The 19,894-nt window shown below is 37.7% G+C and overlaps 1 protein-coding gene across 1 annotated transcript in view; it reads right to left on the reverse strand.

The window, feature by feature from the left end:
* Nucleotides 1–2,077: 2,077 nt before the first annotated feature.
* Nucleotides 2,078–19,894, reverse strand: part of arl8ba (ADP-ribosylation factor-like 8Ba) — a 41,257-nt gene continuing 23,440 nt past the window's right edge. The window contains exons 2-7 of the mRNA XM_060835226.1: nucleotides 18,882–18,962; nucleotides 13,574–13,647; nucleotides 9,175–9,268; nucleotides 5,333–5,400; nucleotides 3,919–3,989; nucleotides 2,078–2,232 (exon numbers count right to left, since the gene is read on the reverse strand). Of these exons, the coding sequence (XP_060691209.1) occupies nucleotides 2,183–2,232; nucleotides 3,919–3,989; nucleotides 5,333–5,400; nucleotides 9,175–9,268; nucleotides 13,574–13,647; nucleotides 18,882–18,962 (438 nt within the window). The 3' untranslated portion in view covers nucleotides 2,078–2,182. The remainder of the gene's footprint in view (nucleotides 2,233–3,918; nucleotides 3,990–5,332; nucleotides 5,401–9,174; nucleotides 9,269–13,573; nucleotides 13,648–18,881; nucleotides 18,963–19,894) is intronic.

A 19,894-nucleotide genomic window follows, 5' to 3' on the forward strand; every position in this document is an offset into this window, starting at 1 on the left:
AGATACATTCTACTTTGCTCAAAAAGCACAATCTGCAGGCAGTCAACCCATGTAATATTTTATAAATTTCTATTTTGGAAGTAGAATCAGTCTGACTCAAGCTTGGGATACAGTCGGATACAGGCAGACTAACCTCACACCTTAAAACACTGCCTGAGCGGAGATGTCTTTTTTAATATAAAACTGTGTTATCCAGAACGGGACTTAAAAGTAGTTCTAGGATTTACATATTAATGAACCAAAACCTGCAATCCATTCTAAAAGATGAGAGACTTAACAGCAATCTACGTTTGTTCAATATATCCTCTCAGTTGCATGACACTGATCTTTTGCTAGAAATTTTGTGTCTTATGATCTGGCTCCATAGCTACCTGGAGGAGCAACGCTCTGAAAGCTACTACTTCCAAACAAACCTGGTATTTTGTGACTTTACCTACATAAAGAAAGAGAGAGAATCAGTTGCTGGGGTTGAGTAAGCATAGCAGGGAAATTGAGGGTCAAGTCTGTCATTGAGAAACGAGGGGTCAGGAGTGTAAGTGGTCTGGGGGGAGGGTGTACTTGGAGTATAGGATAAGCCAGCCTTAAGTTTAATACTTACTCAGGAGTTAAATTAAAGGTGCTTTTTTTTAAAAAAAAATCCAACTTTTCCTAGAGTATTTATTTGACTTACTATGGGAGAACCTTATGATTTCTCAGATTTAAATGAAGACTTAAGGTTCCAGACATACAGGAATTGCCCATCAGAACTTTCCATCATGAATTCTGCAGGGTTTCCATACACAACTCCAATCTAGGCTGCAAAAAATGCTTATCTGGCCATTGGAAATTCCAGATCATCTGCACATAAGGTCCAAGGTGCAGTTCTGAACAATGCTCTGTGAACTGCAGCAAGACTTAACTATTATATTCTGTCCCCTTTAAAATAAAAGCACTCTATTTGCCTTCCTACTGGCATGTAGCTGCACATTAACGCTCGATTATAAGAACATCCAAATCCCACTGTACAACAATTTAAATAATATTCTGATTGGTAGCTTATAAGACTGGGCGATTGTGAAACAATGACACAGCTGAAGGCTTTGCCCGTCTTCACTGCAGATAACACAAACCACCTAAGAATATTAGAAAATTAAGTTAGGAAAGGGAAGAACTTAAAACAAGTACATACAAGCCAAACTAACAGGCCTGAAGTCTGACAAGTACTTCTGGACCTAACAGTCTGCATTCTTGGTTTTTAAAGGAAGTGACTGCAAAAGTCATGGACATATTAGTTATAATTTCCAAAATTCTCTAGATTTAGAACAACGTGGGGCTGGTAATAAGGCCAAACTAGACAGCAGGCAAGCCCACAAATAAAAAAATGAACTTTGTACACAAAATTTTTGAATGATAGCAAACATGACAACAATATGCTCTCATTAACTCCATTTATTTCAACAGAAGAGAGGAGAGCACAATTATTCACAAGTCAACTAAATAGAAAAAGTAAACCAATTCAACATATATTATTTACAAATCTTGTAACTGGAAGTTTTGCATGCATGGTTACAGAAAGGTCACATGTTGCCCAATAGTGTCAAGACTCTAATGTTGAAGCAGTGTATTCAACCAGCACACCCAACGCATAAATTTCAGTTAAAGCCTGTTAAATAAACTTCAGTGATGGTCCCCCAACTACAACATACATATTTAATTTGTATGCAAAAGCTCATGACTAAATTAAATACTGTACCAACCGTGAACATTTAAAAAATTCTAGTGACATTGAAATATCTACAGCACCAACACAAATATGGGGTGCAATGTAACATGCTCTATAACCCCACTTGTAAGGACATTAATGGTGAGAGATTGATAAAAGCTATAAAAGATTACTTGATACTGCAGATTCAAACACATTTGAGGCTAAGAAATAAGCATGATTATTTTCATGGGCTCTTCCTTGTGCTTTTCTATCACTGACTTCAACATTTGTCTCAATCATGATTTTATATAATGGCATTGGTAAAGCAAGTTTGTCTCACAACGAGAACATACTTTTCAGCAGATGTGTCATGAGGGACTCAAAGTATTTCGATATATTCAGAATAGTGTATTTCTGCAGGTTATCCCATGAAGAATGAAGTAAACTGAGTGCAGAGAGGACTGTGGCCAATCACACATGGATTTTCACCATTAAATTTCAGCTTCTTCTGGACTTTGAGTGCTGAATAAGCCATTGCAGAGTAATATCTAAATAAAATAAAAATACGAAATTAAATGTAAAAATGCCCAGATTTTTGATAACCAACAACACAATGTCAAAGTAATCTGATTCTCACCTGTGCACCAGGAAGAGAGCATACAAAAAGAATTGTTCATTTAATTTCAAATATTAAGCACCATACTCAAACTAAACTGCTCCAAATTTAGTACTGACATGGCTACTTGTATAACAATTACAGAAAAGGTAGAATGAAATGTTCACGCAACTGTAATCATACACCCAAAATACATGCAATTTAAACTTAACTTGACAAACTTTGAAAACAAGTTCAAATTGGATTAGTCCATTTTACAACACTGCATTTGCTTAGAGGTCTTGTTGGATGCTCATTTGTAAATGTCGAATTTTCCATATCTGCAGGAGACCCATGTTGCCTTCAAAAACATTTGACTGCAAACTGTTTTTTTTCCCCATAGTCAGAGAAAGAATGCAATGAAAAACCTATTAAACATAGTTTAAATTCGAGAGAGATCTTTCTCTGCACTAAACTGAGAAAAGGAGAATTATTTTCTCTGCAAAGGTGTTAGCTTGGAATTCTCTTTCCCAGATGGAGGCCATTTCTTTAAGCTCATTCAAGTCAGAAGATTTCTGATGGGTGTGTGTATGAAATGCAAGCAAAATTATGGAGCTGAAACAACAACTAGATTAGCCATAATTTTATTGAATGGTGGAGCAGGTTTGAAGGGCCAATGGCTTACTCCTGCTCTCCAGACCCATGTTCAACACAAATATAATTCAACCATGACAATAACTAATCTTATATACAAACAAAAACTGGATACATCCTTTTCAGAACATGACCTTGTTTCTTCACAGTTTGTCTTCATTCCAGATTTCTGTCTTTAATGGCTTTGTTGAGGATATAACATTTTCAGCCAAACAATCTTAACTTTTGCGAAGGATGTTCCAAAATAACTTTTTGCTGAAGAGATAGATATGCTACCAAAGCAGGTAGGGTTGCACTCTGCCTTGTAAGAATCAAATAGCATGTTCCTTTTGTTTCATCAGCTTATTACTGGAATGGACAACCACATTCCTGGCATCACCACTGAAATCAAGATACCACTCACTTGGAAAATGGAAAAGCAAGAATCTATTAGTTACAATTCCACAGCTGGACAGAACTTGCTGCATAGCCTGGAGTGCATTCATAGTGTAATAACTAATTCACCATAACCAATCAAATTCAATTGGCTCAATTACATTTGCCAAAAGTTACTTTCAGATGCATCACTGCAAGTAACATTTCTTATGTTCAAATCTTATACATCAGTGAATTTCTTGAGTTTGGGGAATCCTTTAGTTCCCCACTAATTTCTGGTAATGCCTCAGTCATAGTACACATGCCAACTACTCAGCACCCTTTTCTTCTGTATGAATTTGGTATTCCTGCGTTTATCCCGATAAGCGCAAAACAAAGCATCGGTCACATCTCTTCAACAATATTCAAATTTTGTACTATCAATGGATTCACAGTTTTAACCAGACGTGACTAACCCTTCACAACACTACACTGACTTGTCATACAAGTTAGTCACTATATCCACTGGGTTCCACTTACAGGTGCCCATTACAGGAAGTTCGATGCTTTGCCTAACTTCATTTCTGATATCAATGACATTGTCAAAAGGAATCTTGCAAATTTTGCATACCTATGTTATCTTTCTCTTTGCACGAAATTGAATAGCAGCAGATTTCTCTATCCTGGATAGCAGCCAAATTCCTATAACAGAAAAAACAATTAAATACGTAAAACCAAATTCATCCCCAAGAAAAACTACAGATATTCTGAACATACAAACTATATATAATTCATGATTGAAACACAGACACAATTGACTACAAATATTTTAGATTGCTACTTCTACACTTTAAAAATTCACTTTTTTTATAGCTCCCAAATAACCAATGTGTCATGTAATATCTTAAAACACACTTGAAATGCTTTCGAAGATAGCTATTTTGAAGTGAAATGTAATATTTCAACAGCTAAATCTGCTATATGTATTCTTGGTTAAATTTGCCAATGAGGTCTGACTGCTATACATGACTGGCTGAACAAGAGATTTCAATGTACATTGACTTTCTCATGAACAAATTTAAATCAGTGTTGCTGTTTCTTCAATCAACTAATTGCTCAATGTTCGAGAATTAGAGGCACATAAGAGCCTTTGCATTAAAATCTGAACAGCAGTGGCAAGAGAATAACAAAACAAGTGCTTGCCAAAAGGAGCCGACAGTAACCAACTGACCAACCCATAGATAAATCAATTGTAAATTCTATTTGTGTTGCACACCATTTCCTCAATTTTAAATAGTATAAATGAGATAGGATAATAGAGCAAATTCGTCCAGGCTTTCTCCAGGATCAATGGTGAGGATTCAGACAGGGCCTGAAACATATTACCTTTGAAACATGCATAATTTATAAACAAGCAACATTTGGAAGCAGTGCTTCCTCTATGTTGCACAACCAGCCAAAAGCTCCAGTACCAGTTCCACTCAAATTGGTCCTTGTAAGCAGGGCCATGCAAAAAACGTAAAAAGGCTGTGCACTAAAACAAATTGCCCAAAAAAAGTTAGAGGATATGACGATTGGAAATGTGCCCAATCGTGCATTATACAATTCCATTTTGAAAACTTGCTTTTTGCACTCTTTAAAAGGTATAGTAAAAACACAAGTTGTGATGCAATCATGAACAGAATGTCACCCGTATATCTCTGTCTAAATCTTCTGTTCTGTACATCCATACCGTACCATGATCTGCCTGAACGACTCAAACAAAACTTTTCACTGTACTTAGGTACAAATGACAATAAAATCAATAAATAATCAAGATTGGCGCTATTGAAATAAGGAGTTGCAACACAAAGCATTTCAATCAGATATACTAAAAGGAACAGTACATTCAAATAAAGCAAACATTAACAATACGAAATCAGTGCCCACTATATTTAAATATCAAGACAAAATATGTTTGCTTCAATTGTTCAATACAATTCATACTACAAAACAGGCAAGAACTTCCTAAAGAGGAAGTGCAGAGTTCTAGAAAAATTACTTACATTTTTTCAATGAGCTGTTTTTCATCCAAAGCATTTGGAAGATCTCTCTTATTCCCAAGAACTAGCACCTGTAAAAGATTTTTTTTTAAAAATTGTTATAATTAATGTGTCAAACAACACCTGTTTTTCTCTGAAAGGGTCATTTTCATGAAAAGGAGCACAAAACTCTTGGTTAATGAATTTGCTCAGCATTATTGAGGCCTTTCATACACAGCAAAGGAACTCTTGAGTTGCCTGCACAAGGACACAAATTACTTCAAGTGACATTTGGCCAGTTAATTTTCTCCAACCCTCAGAGCATAGCAAATCTTAACTACACATCCCCGAGCAACATTGTTCCTTTTCTAAAAAAAGGATGGTACATCTATAAAAAGAACAAAATTTAAACATTGAGCATTAATTCAAAGCTGTTGTGCAGTGTGTTGAATATTCAAAATTGCTTTCATTTCAATGAACAGCTGTGCTATGGGATTTCCCCAGATAGCAGTAACTGCATCTACTCAGCATTATGACACACCATTCCTGAATCTGGGTTTCATCAGTATATTTTACAGGATTTCACTTGATTTTAAAGCAAATGGTGCACAAAGCATGGAATCACACTGAAGTGCCTGCCCAATGACCTTACATCATAACTCACTGCTGCCAGTGCCTTCTGTACACTGCCTTATGTCATCCTCTCAAAAGCCCAAGTCCATGTAACACTTCTATTTCTCACATGATTTGTAGCGAGGCATAGCTTGTGTTAGAAACTAGTTTGACACCAACAATTTAATCGATTACAGACAACTAATTCCCAGTCCACAAAAATGATCAAGTCTGCCAATATGACGTGAGCTCCTAATGGATGACTAAGGTTTGGGCAGGGCCATAGAACTCACAACAAAGTTACAACCACTGTCAGAGTAATGCTCACAACTATGGCGCACATTTGTCAGTACTGTTTTGGGAGTTGGCAATTAGATTCTAGAGCACTTTCCAGTATTGAAAATGGGAGCGCAGGGAAACCAGACCTTGTCACCCTGGTCTCCAAAAAACGCACAAGACAAAATGTTTGTAAATTAATATTCTCCTTCCTGACCTTGAAAGTGGAATTTAAAATTGATGTTGCTTATCCCCCAAATCAGCAGAACAGGCAATTTAAAAGTGGCACATCCACTGAAGGACATGACTTTCACTCGTGGTCTTGCTAAGTTATCAAGAATTTCAGCTTGCAACAAGCAGCCTTGGGTTCAAATTAATCTAGCGTATGCTTGTGAAGGATGTAGATAAATCTGTTAATTACGGGGCAGAATGCTGTCATTTCAGATAACCTCAAAACCCTTGGAGGTACCACAGCAATTAAAATTGCAAAATAATGTGACTGGAATGCAGCGTGCAGGTTTACAGTTGTTGCAATCTACTTAGGGATTGATGTTTAAGCAAAATCCAAACACTCAACTACATAAGATTTCACATTTTTAAACTGAAAAATTTGAATATCAGAAATAATTAAACAAAGCAAACAGGATCACTCATCACTATAGTTTATAAATTCCTTCTGCTATAAACTGTGTTGCTGCTTACTCAGCCAAAGTTTCCTTAGCTTGAAATCTTACACACTTATTCACTTCTCCTAGGTTTACCCAAAAGGCACATAACAGCCCTTCAAACTTTGCTTTAATTCTTGGTTCTCCAACTATTTCTCAAGCTTTAGATTTCATGGAATCCTTCCATGAGGTGCTGGTTAAGCAATCTTACTTTTTCCTTTACTGACCTCATGACTGTGGACTTTGAAGCTCATTGTTCTGACTTTGGGCATACATAGGCATCCTCCAGCTTCTATACTTTCTTCCCAGTTTAATTATTCAAGACCTGCTTTCAGCCATAATGCTGAGGACCACTAACTTACTTCCATCACCTCATTTTAATACATTGTAAAATGTCTTACACTTCATAAATGCAACTGTATTTCATTGGAACCTAGCAGTGACTCTTCAGAAGCTTCATTAGTCTCTCTCATGTGTTTCAAGTGGACAATGGCATCTGAGACACTGAAGTCCAATGCTCACACTGCCCAGGTATTAACTGTCAAACTTCATAGTGCACATTACAACTACTACTGAAATAAATTTAAACTAAATAATTACAACAGGCACATACCAGCTTAACAGAACTGAAAGCATTTGTTCACAATCAAAACAATTAACACACATCATTGAGTTCCTGAAATGAGTAAACCGAAAATTCTCAGCAGTGCCCAAAATAAATAATCAGCCACTGTAATGATATTGTTTGAACAGAACAGAAACCAGTGCTGTGCTCTTATTAAAATCCTGAGACATTGCACCCTCTGCTGTCCTATATGGAGTACAACAGTAATTTAAAGTTAAATGCAAGACTTGAGCAGTTCATTCAAATTTTACCTGATAAAACCTTAAATTACCACAGAAAAAGCTTTACAGACCACTAGAGATATTACACATGTAGTAATGCAGGAGCATAACATGCTGCATAATGACACAAAAAAAATCAGCAAAAACAAACTACCAGTGTGTTTGAAATGTTTTCTCCATAGAGATAATTGGCAGGCTATCATTCCAAAGTTACTGGCTATTAGCAACTAGCAAGCCCATATACAAGCTTTAGAATTACCACGAGCAGTACATTGAACTCAACATTGTAATAAGTGTTAACTGCTACTGCAAGGAATGGAAGTAAATGAACATAAAATGCTGGCTAAACACAGTAGGTCTGGCAACATCTCTGCTTCAGAAGTTAACATTTCAAGTTCAATGACTCCTCTTCAGTGATGCTTTGAAGAAGTCATATCAGACTCAAAACTTGAATACTTCCTCTCTTCACAGATGCTGCCAGACCTGAGTTTCTCCAGCCTGGTTTTAGATTTCCAGCATCTGTAGTGGGATAACTTATCCAGGTTGCCACTTCAGTGCAGTACAGGGAGAGTACTACAAGGTCAGAAGTGCAGTCTTTCAGATGAAAGATGAAACCAAGACTTCACCTGGCAAAAAAAAACAATCAAAAGAACGGTGGATGCTCGAAGTCAGAAACAAAAACAAAATTACTGGGAAACTTCAGCAGGTTTGACAGCATCTGTAGAGAAAAAACAGTTAACATTTTGGGTCCAGAGTTCTTCAGAGTCACTGAAGCCAAAACATTAACTCTGCTTTCTCTGCCCAACCGAGTTTTTCCAACAATTTTGTATTTTGTTTCATCTGGAAAGTTTGATCCTACTATTTTGAAAATTCCCTTTTGTTTCAATTGTGCTCGGTCATAATCCACGTTGACACTCAAGTGCAGCATGACATCATCTAAAAGTCAACGACTGAAAAGGACATTAAGTAAAAATTTCAGCTGACATTATAAATGATCCTGTGAAACCAATCCAGGAGATGAGAAGTTGTCTTAAGATTTCAGTCCATTGTTGCCACTCGAACACTAATACACAGTGGTATCGAGTGGACAAATACCTTGTAAAACAGGAGAGACTCAACATTTTAAATTTAAAGGAGCTGACTCCAGTGTCTCCAACCAGAAGGGGAAATTCTGTGGTATACTTTACTGAGGAAAATAAATCTGAAATATCAACAACCACATCTTTAAAACAAATATGATCTGCATTAATGCTGAATAACTACCTTGTATTTAGATTGCATTAGAACTTTGACAGTTCTAATTACAATTCAATGTTTGAGCAGATTTTAAAATTAAGTGAGTGCTTTCTTGCAAAGCTACAAATTTATATATATAAGTGGAATAATCAAAGCTTAAGAATAAAAAGTGCAAAATACAGAATGAAAATAAATTGAAAATCATTTGTAAATACAGAAATAAGTACTCACAGGGATTCCTTGGAGTTGTGGTTTGTCTAACAGATTGTGAAGTTCATTTCTAGAAGCCTCAATTTTATCACGGTCTGCAGCATCCACCATATACCTTTAAAGTAAAGAGAGTAATTTTGCTACAAAACAAAAAGTTATGACAAATTTTGTTTGTTGTGCATGTATTGATTGCACAAACCATTGTCCTATTTCTAAAGCTAGGAGGTCCATGGCAGTAGTGATATCTTCACAGTAGTTTTCTTTGGAAATGATATAACTTTTTGCCAATTTTGCTAAGTGCCAATATCTTTTCCTTAACCAATATCAAAAAACTGGATTATCTAGTAATTATCACATTATTAATCACATTAATAAACATTTGCAGAATGTAGATGCTCCTTTGTGATGCCAACACTATCAAAGTAGATACAAAAACTCTTGTGGAAACTACCTTAAGCAGAAGTGAAGCTTCCAAACTATGTGGTTTAGTGGCTACAAGTTTGTTTAGAATAGCTTTATCCACCGCAACAGCCACTATTCTCACAGATTGGAAATCCAGATATATCTAATTAATTTTATGAACAATTAATTGAAATGAATAAGAGTCAAATGTGAGCTCAATGCTCATTCGCATAGCATATGATTTTATAATTTCATGCAATAATGACCTTTCATCAGGACTGGAAAATTAGAGATCCAATAAGTTTGAAGAACGAACAGAGGCACAGAAGGGAGAAATAAAAATAAGGAAGGCTTGGGGTAGAATGGAAGTCAGGAGAAATTGAATGACAAAAACGTCATGGCGCAAGCAAAACCAAACCACAACAGGCCAAGTAAACCACTAAAAAAAAGGCTCATAGGAGGTGTAAGTAGAAAAGCAGAATCATCAGCAGCTGTCTGAAATAACTTGGGCAAAAATAATCCTAAATTGCTGAACTGTTGAACCTGGAAGACTCCAAGGTAAAGTTAAGGTGCCATTCCAAGCTAACCTGAGGGTTCAGTGGAAGGGCAGGTGAAGGGCAGATGTCAGGTGACAGCTGGTCTAGGTGACTAAGTTCAGGGTCATGCCTCAAAAGTACTGAAGGTGTTTAGCAAAGTGGATATAATTTGCGTTACATTCACCCAATGCAAGGAGACTGCATTGTGATCACAGGACATGTCAGAGCTGCTGTTCATCTTTTGTTATGTAAAACTCACTCAAAAAAGTGACATCTTTTCAGCGGCTTAAACAGCGGAATTAGGATGGTACCTGACAATGTATTTTTGACAGGCATCATTCTCCCTCATTATTTAACCTCTTACCTCAACCCTTTTCACGGACCTTCCCTTTTGCTTTTTCCTCCCCAATTTTGTACTTGCTCAAAACCTAGTACATCTCTCAACCTTCGATCAGAGTTCATTTACCCATGTTGTCAAAGTGTAATGTACTTTCTACTAAGTGCATGTGATTTAATGATATCATTGCACCCAGACCCTGTTTAGGACAGCAAGCGAAAATGCATTCTGTCCTGACTATATTCATGTAGTGAATTGTTCAGCAAGTAAACTGTGTACATCTCCTTTCGCTGCTTGAGAGCATTTCCTCAAAGGATCTCCAATTCTTTGGAAATAATTAATCATTTGATTCAGTAGCATTGGCACAAAAATGCAGAACCAACCTTTGCACTATGGGGAAGTACTTAAAATTCCAGTTCTCACCCAAAACCTAAACACAAACAAGACAAACTGGCACATGTTCTCCCATTCTACATTTATCATGCCCTTATGAGGCGCCTTGGGAAATATTAACTCAGCATAAGAGCAATGGAAGTCATTGCTGACAATACAAAGCTCATTTTAAAAGCAGATCAAAGGGATATAAATAATGAAGGTTATGGAACCCACAGTACCTGAACTGCTGGCAGTTAACTCGTCAGAAAAGTCTCTCATTAAATCCATGAACTGTGCTGTAAGTCAATCTCAGCTGGTCATCACCCAAGTTCACTACTGGATCAATCATTTGCCCTAAATCACAGTAGGCCATTTGCACTCAAATTGTATCATAACACGTCACTACATTCTGAAGAATGTAGACAACAGCAAATAAACTCGAGGGATAAAACCTCCTCTCGTGTTACTTTTATTCTTCAAATTTAAAACGGTACTCTAAAGAATTCTGTTAACCTAATGCATTGCTGCGGAGGTAGCTACCAAAATCAATTATTTCTGTGCAAGTTTACACAGAATGTAAGAAATGTATGGTAAAGGTCACAGGTTTGTTCACTGTTTTCTACAAATGACCTAATCCCTGTTGAGAATACACAATTGTGATATGAAGAAGCTACAGGTAGGACATGAGGGGGCAATGTCTTCAGTGTTGGCTGGTTGAGAAAATGCTCCACTATATCTTCCCAATTTAAGACAAAAATCAAAGTTTGATGCAGCCAGACCGAGAAGACTGCATGTTACCAAATGTCATGTAAACTGGAGACCCTACTTCAGGCCCTACTCACTGAAGGTCAAGTATTAGTCCTGTAAAGCTATAAAGTTGGTTCATAATTTTATTATTTCTTACATTGAACAATGCAAGCAAGTTACTGCCAGCTTAAAATTATGGGTAACATGCACTCTGAATTCTGCACTTGGATCCTAACTGAATGGACACATTACAAACCCTTTCCTTTAGGTCCATGCAGGAAACAGCTGAGAAACTGAATTAGTACTTTGTGGAAGACAAGTTATATCCCAACAGTGCATGGTTTCATTCAGGGGAGGTCATGCCTGACAAATCTGTGAGGATTCTTTGAGGTGGTAGCAAGCAGATTAGACCAAGGTTATCGATCCAGGCTGCTGAGTAAGATAAGGGCCTATGGCGTTAGAGGCAAAGTACTAGCATAGATAGAAACCTGGCTGTCTTGTAGATGCAGAGAGTGGGGACACACGGGCCCTTCTCAGGAACAAAACCAGTGACTAGTGATGCTCCACAAAGATCAGTGTTGGGATCACAACTTTTTACTTTATACATTATAATCTGGATAGAGGAACGGAGGGTATTCTGGCTAAGTTTGAGATGACACCAAGGTAAGTAGAGGGGAACATGGTAGAGATAGTGAAGAGGCTGCAGAAAGAATTAGACAGGTTAGGAGAATTGGCAAAGAATTGGCAGATGAAATACAATATGGGAAAGTGTAAAGTCATGCACTTTGGTAGGAAGAATAGAGGTGTGGATTATTTTCTGAATGAGGAGAAAATTTGTAAATCTGAAGTGCAAAGCAACTAAGGAGTCCTGGTCCAGGTGCCTCTTAAGGTAAACTTGCAGGTTGAGTAAGTAGCTAGGAAAGCAATTACAATGCTGTAATTCCTTTCAAGAGGACTAGAATAAAAAAGCAGGGATGCACTTGAGGCTTTATAATGGTCTGCTCAGACCACATTATGAGCAATTTTGAGCTCCATGCCTCAGGAAGGATGTACTGGCCTGGAGTGGGTCCCGAGGAGATTCACAAGAACAATCCCAGAAATGAAAGGCTTAACATATGAGGAACGTCTGAGGTCTTTGGGACTCGACTCAACTCAATGGAGTTTAGAAGGATGCAGGGGGATCTGATTAAAAATTAAAATACTGAAAGCCTGGACAGGGTGGATGTTGGGAGGATGTTTCCATTGACAGGACTGAGGGCACAGTCTTAGAGTAAGGGGAAGACCCTTTAGAACGAAGTAGATAAGGCGAAACTTCTTCAGCCAGAGAGTAGCAAATCTGTGGAATTCACTGCCATAGGGCTGTGGACGCCAGATCATTGAGTTTATTTAAAACAAAAGATAGATAAGTTCTTGATTGCCAAGGGATCAAAGGTTACAGGGAAAAAGCAGGTTTTTCAGCCTTATGTTCCTATCAGCTACGATTGAATGGCGAAACAGACTCAATAGGCTGAATGGCCTAATTTCTGTTCCTATGCATTACGGTCTTAAAATCAAGTTTAGAGCAGTTGAATTAGATGTAAAACTAAATATCTACCTTAATTAATGTAAAACATCAGCAATCAGCATCTCAGGAAATGTGGAACAAGAAACAGGATTAAATGTTTCAGTTCACTGACTTTCTGCAAACAGTGATGAAAGTAGTTCAAGTACATAGTGAATATCAAGAACTCAGGTACACTGAAAGAAGGTCAGAACCCCTGCTGAAACAGCATCATGATTTGAGAGCAAGCTCTCAATGTTAACTAGAGTCAAATGTTCACAGAAGACTATGGGTATCCAGCATTCTATGCAACACAGCATTTTATGTGCAGAGAGAGAATAAGGGACTTCAGAAACAGCTTTGCTGACTAAGAAGCTGGTATGCTCAATATTTTATAGTTTTCTGACAGGGTGTCAGTGAATATATCAAAATTCACACTACTGCTCTTTACAGTAACGGTAATAAACTGCAAGTCATACTTACACAACAGCATTGACTCCTCTGCAATAACGTTCCCACATACTTCGAAACCTTGGCTGTCCACCAATATCCCAGATCTTTAAAAAATAAAACAGCAATTACAGAGAGCAAAATTTGACAACACAGAATTACCATGTTTAATCATATATACATTAGAAAGCTTATAACTTTCAAAAGGAGCTGTAGGCCAACCCTACATGCAAAAACATCCAAAGACTAAAATTTCTGCCCCCAATGTAATTATAACTAAAAAAAAAATGAAAAGTCACTATTTTCACTCTTCGAAAGAGTCCCTCTTTTTCTTTGCAATTTTATGGGCAACAGCAGTGCTAACCTTTTATCTGTGAAGGCCTATATTTATTACCATCATAGCCTTCCCCACCATCAATAGATTCTTCATAGCTTTTTCCCCACCTCTTCAGCTCATTTGTTTACCCCTCTGCTTCTTGCTATCCTTTCTTGCCTTCTCCCTGCAGCTTGGTGGCAGTCAAGGAGGTGGCAGAAGTTCCAACAGGAAGATTCCTGGGCAGGAGACATAGACATAGGAACTTGATGGATTCTGGAAGTTACTACCAGAGCAACTAACAATTGTACAGGAATTTAAACTCCTCGCTAGCTAAGCACTTTTGGTATTAACAAGCTGGCGGCCAGTGAGAGTATGCAATCTGAATCCAAAGCATTCAGCAGCTCCACAAGGTCTTAATGAAATTTGGTGGGAGCGAGCAGGTGGAAGAAACCATCAGAGAAAGGTTTATGGGCATGTTTAACTTTTCTTAGGATTTGTAGGGGTTTTTTCTGCTCAAGTGGTATATTTGACAGATGCTCAATTACTCAAAATAGATGCTGGAAGTTCTCTTAAAGTCAGGTCAGAAATGACAATGAAACAGAACATACTGTTATGCATCAAAACTTGCATCAATGCCCTGGACGTATTTAGACTTAGCTAAGCCGGCAATATTCACACATCACAAGCACCCAGCAATAAGCATCTTCATCTCCTGACACCCCACACTTTTTAGTGCAAAAACGTCAATCAGGAACGCAATAAATGAAATATCAACACTCATGATGATTCAAGGTGAATAAGCCCGGTAAAAATAATCAACTTGTAGAGGTTGGAGTTAATTCGAGAGCGCCAATGTGGACTTATAAAGGTTTATCACCCTTGATTAATTTAAGTGAACCTTTTGATGAAGTTAAGGTCAACAAAAGGGAACAGATCTTAAGAAAATGTTTGACAAAGAATCACATGAAAGGCAAGTTAATAAAACTAAGGCTCATGGAGTTAATGTCAGTTTGGTTTTTAAAAAATGATTTGAGGACAGAAAACTGAGTTGTGCTAAATAGTAGTTTTTTTTAGCAATAGATGGGTGGTGGTAAGTGGTGTTCCCCAATTTTCAATGTTTGGACCAGTGCTTTTGATAAAATGGCTTGCATTTTGGAATGGAGAGCAAAATTTTAAACTTTGCCAGTGATACCAACTGTGTTCGTGTGTCAGGCAGTGGGATATGATCAATCAATTGCAAGAGGACACTGAATCTAAAAGAAAAAGCAGACAAATGGCACATGGAATTTAATACAGAAATGTGAAGGTGATGCAGTTTGGCGGAAAGGACGGAGAAAGGCACAATTAATAATTGTTCTAAAGCATGTGATGGGACATTGAGGCCTTGAGGTCCAGGTTCATAGATTCATGAAAGTGGCAAGAAATTTCTGACATCATTAGCTAGGTGAGTTGAATCTTGGGTTTTATAAATATAGTACAAAAGCAGGAAGGTTATGCTGAACCTTTCATTTGAATACAAAGTACTGTACCTGCTCCCTATTTTAGGTGGATTGAGGGTCCTCAAAGCAGATGTTGAAGAAAATTAACAAAATGTTTGTAGGAATGAAGGAAATTAGCTTCAAATTTGAACTGGAGAAGCTGGAATTGCTTTCTTCAGAACGAGAGAGATTGGGGATGGTTTATAAACAGGTTTACATAAGTTGGACAAAGTAAAGCCATTCCCATTAGTTGGACAAGAGAACACAGCTTAAAATTCTGGACAAGAAACAAAAAGGAATGTGAAAAAGAACAATTTTCATACAGCATGCGATAACCAGCTGGAACTCACTGTGAAGGTAGTGAGACCAAAGATAATGAAAACTGGATGAATGCATACGGAAAATAAACTTGCAGGTCTACAGGAATTGAGTGGGGAAATGGGCTGATTGGACTGGTCAGCAGGTAGTTAGGGACTTAATGGCATCCTCCCATGTCATTAAAAGGTTAAAGTTGCCATAATTCCAGAGGACCAAAATCTGCTCTCTCATTGGATATACACAATCAGTGGTGAGTTTAAACAGAGTCACCATATCTCAGGTAAGGGGAGAGACAATAGACAATAGGTGCAGGAGTAGGCCATTCTGCCCTTCGAGCCTGCACCACCATTCATTATGGTTAATTTAGTGGATGGTTGCCACTGTCCACCACCTTGTAAATGATGTAACATGGCGATAGTGTGCACCATTTACAAGTTGCACTATAGCAATTCAGCAAGGCCTCAACTAGACCTCCCAAACTTTCCATCTATAAAAGAGAAGAACAGCATGTATGTAAAAATACCAGCACTTCAGTTCCCAAATTACTCACCACCCCAACTTGGAAACATCGCATCTTTCTTTCACGGATGTGTGATCACAAATCAGCAGCTCTAACACAACAGCATTATGGGAATATCAGTGTATGACAGCAGTTCAAGAAAACAGCTCACCACCTTTTCACGGGCAAAAGTGAGGACTGTAGATGCTGGAGATTAGAGACAAGATTAGTGTGGTGCTGGAAATCACAGGTCAGGCAGCATCCGAGGAGCAGGAAAATTGATGTTTTGGGCAAGGGCTCCTACCTGAAACATAGATTTTCCTGCTCCTCTGATGCTGCCTGATCTGCTGTGCTTTTCCAGCACCACTCTAATCTTGACCTTTTCAAAGGCGTTTACTTATGAGGGCTAACTGATGGTTTTGAAATACTATTATCCACAAAAAAAATGCTTCAGGTCAGCAATCTTTCCTCAGACTTGAAAAATATTACAAACGTGCAAGATTTTAGGCAAGTACAGTCAGGGAAAGAAGGAACAAATTTGATTGGATGGAAGGAGATATTATGTAACACAGAGGAGGACTAGTAATCAGACAAGAAAGTAGTTTTTTTGCCAGGAACAAACAAGACAGAGCCATTAGCAATAAGTGCTTTCTAAAAACAATTAAAACAAAAGTTGTGATCTGAGATTCAGTGTCAAGTTCAGAGGTTATAAAGAACCAAATTAGAGTATGGTAGATATACTGTTTCTTGAACTTAATTGAAACAGTACCAGAAGCCAAGTGCAAAAAAGTTAGAGTGAGGAATTAAAAATGAGCAGCAGCTAGATGCTCAAGATAAAATTGAGGTATTAGCAAAGAAATCATCTAATCTGTGTTCGATTTCTCCAAAGTACAGTAGTAAATATGGTACACTGAATTTCAAGTTCAAGACAGACAGTCCTTCATTGCAACTCATGGGAGCGCTAGGATGGCAGGAAGGGAGGAGTTAAAAGGATTAGATGCTGTACCTCACGGGCTTGGGATGAGAAGCTGAGCAAATGCGAGGAAGGATTGGGAGACTGAAGAACATTTCAGAATATCCAGGAGGCAAGAGTCCCTTCAGAATGCTAAAAGGCGAGAGGGGAGAATGGTGATGGCATCTCAGTTTCTGTTGAATGTGGGAACTGGCTCTTTGCTGAGGTAATCTTTAATTCAATTTAAAGTTTCAGTTCAGCAACTGGCAATTGTTTTATAAATTACATCTGCAAGGACCAATGTTCTTAGATATTGTGCAGCCTCAACCACCTAAAAGCCTTCTCACAAACCACACACGTCAGCCTCAAGTTATGACATGCACATGTCCCCATCATTAAATTATCCATGTACACCTAGATAAAGCTAGTAACATTTCATAAAACCAAATGTGTAATAAAACACACTGACTGCATTCCACAATTTCTCTTTGGATCTAAATTAATGCTGAAGAGAAATAGTTAAGTCAAAGCAGACCATATACAGGATTTTTACTTGTAAGTAACATGATATCAGGAATATAATTTAGAAGGTTCTGACAATTTTTAGTGAATTACGAGAATTTCTCATGGACCAACGCCTGCCCAATGAATTTCTGACTGCTGCAAAGTCACATATTCACATAGTTTAAGGAAAATGAACAGGAATTCAAGTCTAAAAATTGGAAATGGTTGGGTGAGAATTGGCTTGTTCCACCATTCAACTCGGCCACAGCTGATTTGCATAGAGTACTCAATCCCCCTTGGTTCAGAAACCTTTGCTAGCCCTCTTTGCAGTATCTAGTGATCTGACATTTTTAAGTGATCAGGCAGACATTCTAGTAATGACTAGATTTTCAAAAAATACTTAATTGGCTATTAAGTTCCTTTTGGACATCCTAAGATTGTGAAAGGGAATATTTTAAATACAGGTTATTTCTACCCCGGCAGAGGGTAGGTTATGCGCCCTTGTTCTGAATGCCCCCAAAAGGAAATTGTTATTCTCTATCCCATCAAACCTTTTAATCTTAAGCACCTCGAAAAATCATCCCTTTACCTATGTTCAAGGGAATTCAAGCTGAGGCAATGCTTATCTAATGCTTTCAGCCTCAGTATAATTCTGGTGAATCTGTACTGCACTCCTTTAAAAACTAACCAATCCATCCTGAAGTGCAGTGCACAGAACTGAATGTTGTACTTAAGATCTAACCTGAGCTTTATAACTAACTTTCACTCCTCTTTCAATCCTCTTGCAAGGCCAATATTCAGCTTACCTTGAATGTTTTGAGCACATCCACCAACACCTACTGACCCGAAATCTTGGTTCAACAGAGGATGCAACTTCCCGCATTGCGATTCTGAACTCGCTCTGGTTTTTGTTGGTGACTAAGTATTATATTGTGATGTATTATATCCCAGTGTTGACTTTGTGCATAAAAGAAATTATCAAAACACCTTTGGGTTAACCATACCACCTGCTGGATTCCAAAATGCACAGAAACCCCAATATCAATAATTATATTTTGCAGCCTTAAAAATCAATTTGCACCACTATTCATTGGTGACTTTACTTAACAGTATGTTGCAACTGTGCAAGGTATTTGAATAATGTACTCGGTTTGAATAAGAGTGTTTTATGGGCAGTGTTGAACACGCAAACAACTGGGCTGGGTGTAAAGCGTTGATAAATCAGATTAAACGGCATAACCGTACTTTACTGGATAACCCATTTCATTACATACCTTTATTGTTACATTGCCTTTGGTGACCTTTCTCATATTGAAGCCAACAGTTGGAATCATATCTTCACTGAACTGACCACACTAGAATTTAAAGGAAATAAGGAAAATTAATAACAGACATTTCACATCTTTGCTCACCTCAAGACAACTAGTGTAATAGAAAGAACGGTGTTATCCTATACGGAGTGCCAAGGTTTTTGAAATTTGACTGACTGTTACAAGCAGAACAGCCAATTTGCACACTGCTGTGAAATGAACAGCTCGACATGCTGTTTATAAACAATTAATTGAGATTTTCGTCAGAGCATCCAGAGAATGGCCCTGTTCAATAATTACTGCACCCAACTCTTCAAACCCAAATTGTGCAGTTAGAGACTCGCTTTTGCAAATTATATTAAATAAAGTGCAGCATGGAAGGGTGTCAGTTTAGGATGTCAGGACATCCTTAATGTCCAATCAGTTTGAAAACGAAAACATCCAACAGGCCATTTGAACCAGATTTCCTTTCAGCACATGGATTGATCAGGACTGCTGGCAGAATGCAGCCTATTCATTACTGCAGCAGCGTGATTACAAGTGTGGGAAATCCAGAAGGGTACAAATCAACACGGACAAAAGTATCGCCTGATGCTATCAATTAATTCACCATTCAGGCCGGAGTACACACGACCCACTTGAAGAGATAAAACTATCAATGTTTCAATTAAGTTACAAGAATACTGCAATTCATCTAGTCTTAATACACGTTTCTCCTCACTACAAAATACTGGGTATTGAAATGGCTGTTTTTTTTTATAAAATGAGGTGAGGCACAGAGATTTACAAAGAGATGTTCTTGATTTTAAATTTGCAGTGAACACTACTTTTTTAAAGAAATATTGTTATTGAAAAAAGGTTTTAAGCTTTTTTTTTACAGAATTACAAAACCAGTACAAAATAGAGTAACAACTTTATAATATGACAACAACAATGGAAACTACAACTCTACTCCATTAACTACCGAAACATGAAAA

This window comes from Hemiscyllium ocellatum, chromosome 14, assembly GCF_020745735.1.
Source record: "Hemiscyllium ocellatum isolate sHemOce1 chromosome 14, sHemOce1.pat.X.cur, whole genome shotgun sequence".
Classification (NCBI taxonomy): Eukaryota; Metazoa; Chordata; class Chondrichthyes; order Orectolobiformes; family Hemiscylliidae; genus Hemiscyllium; species Hemiscyllium ocellatum.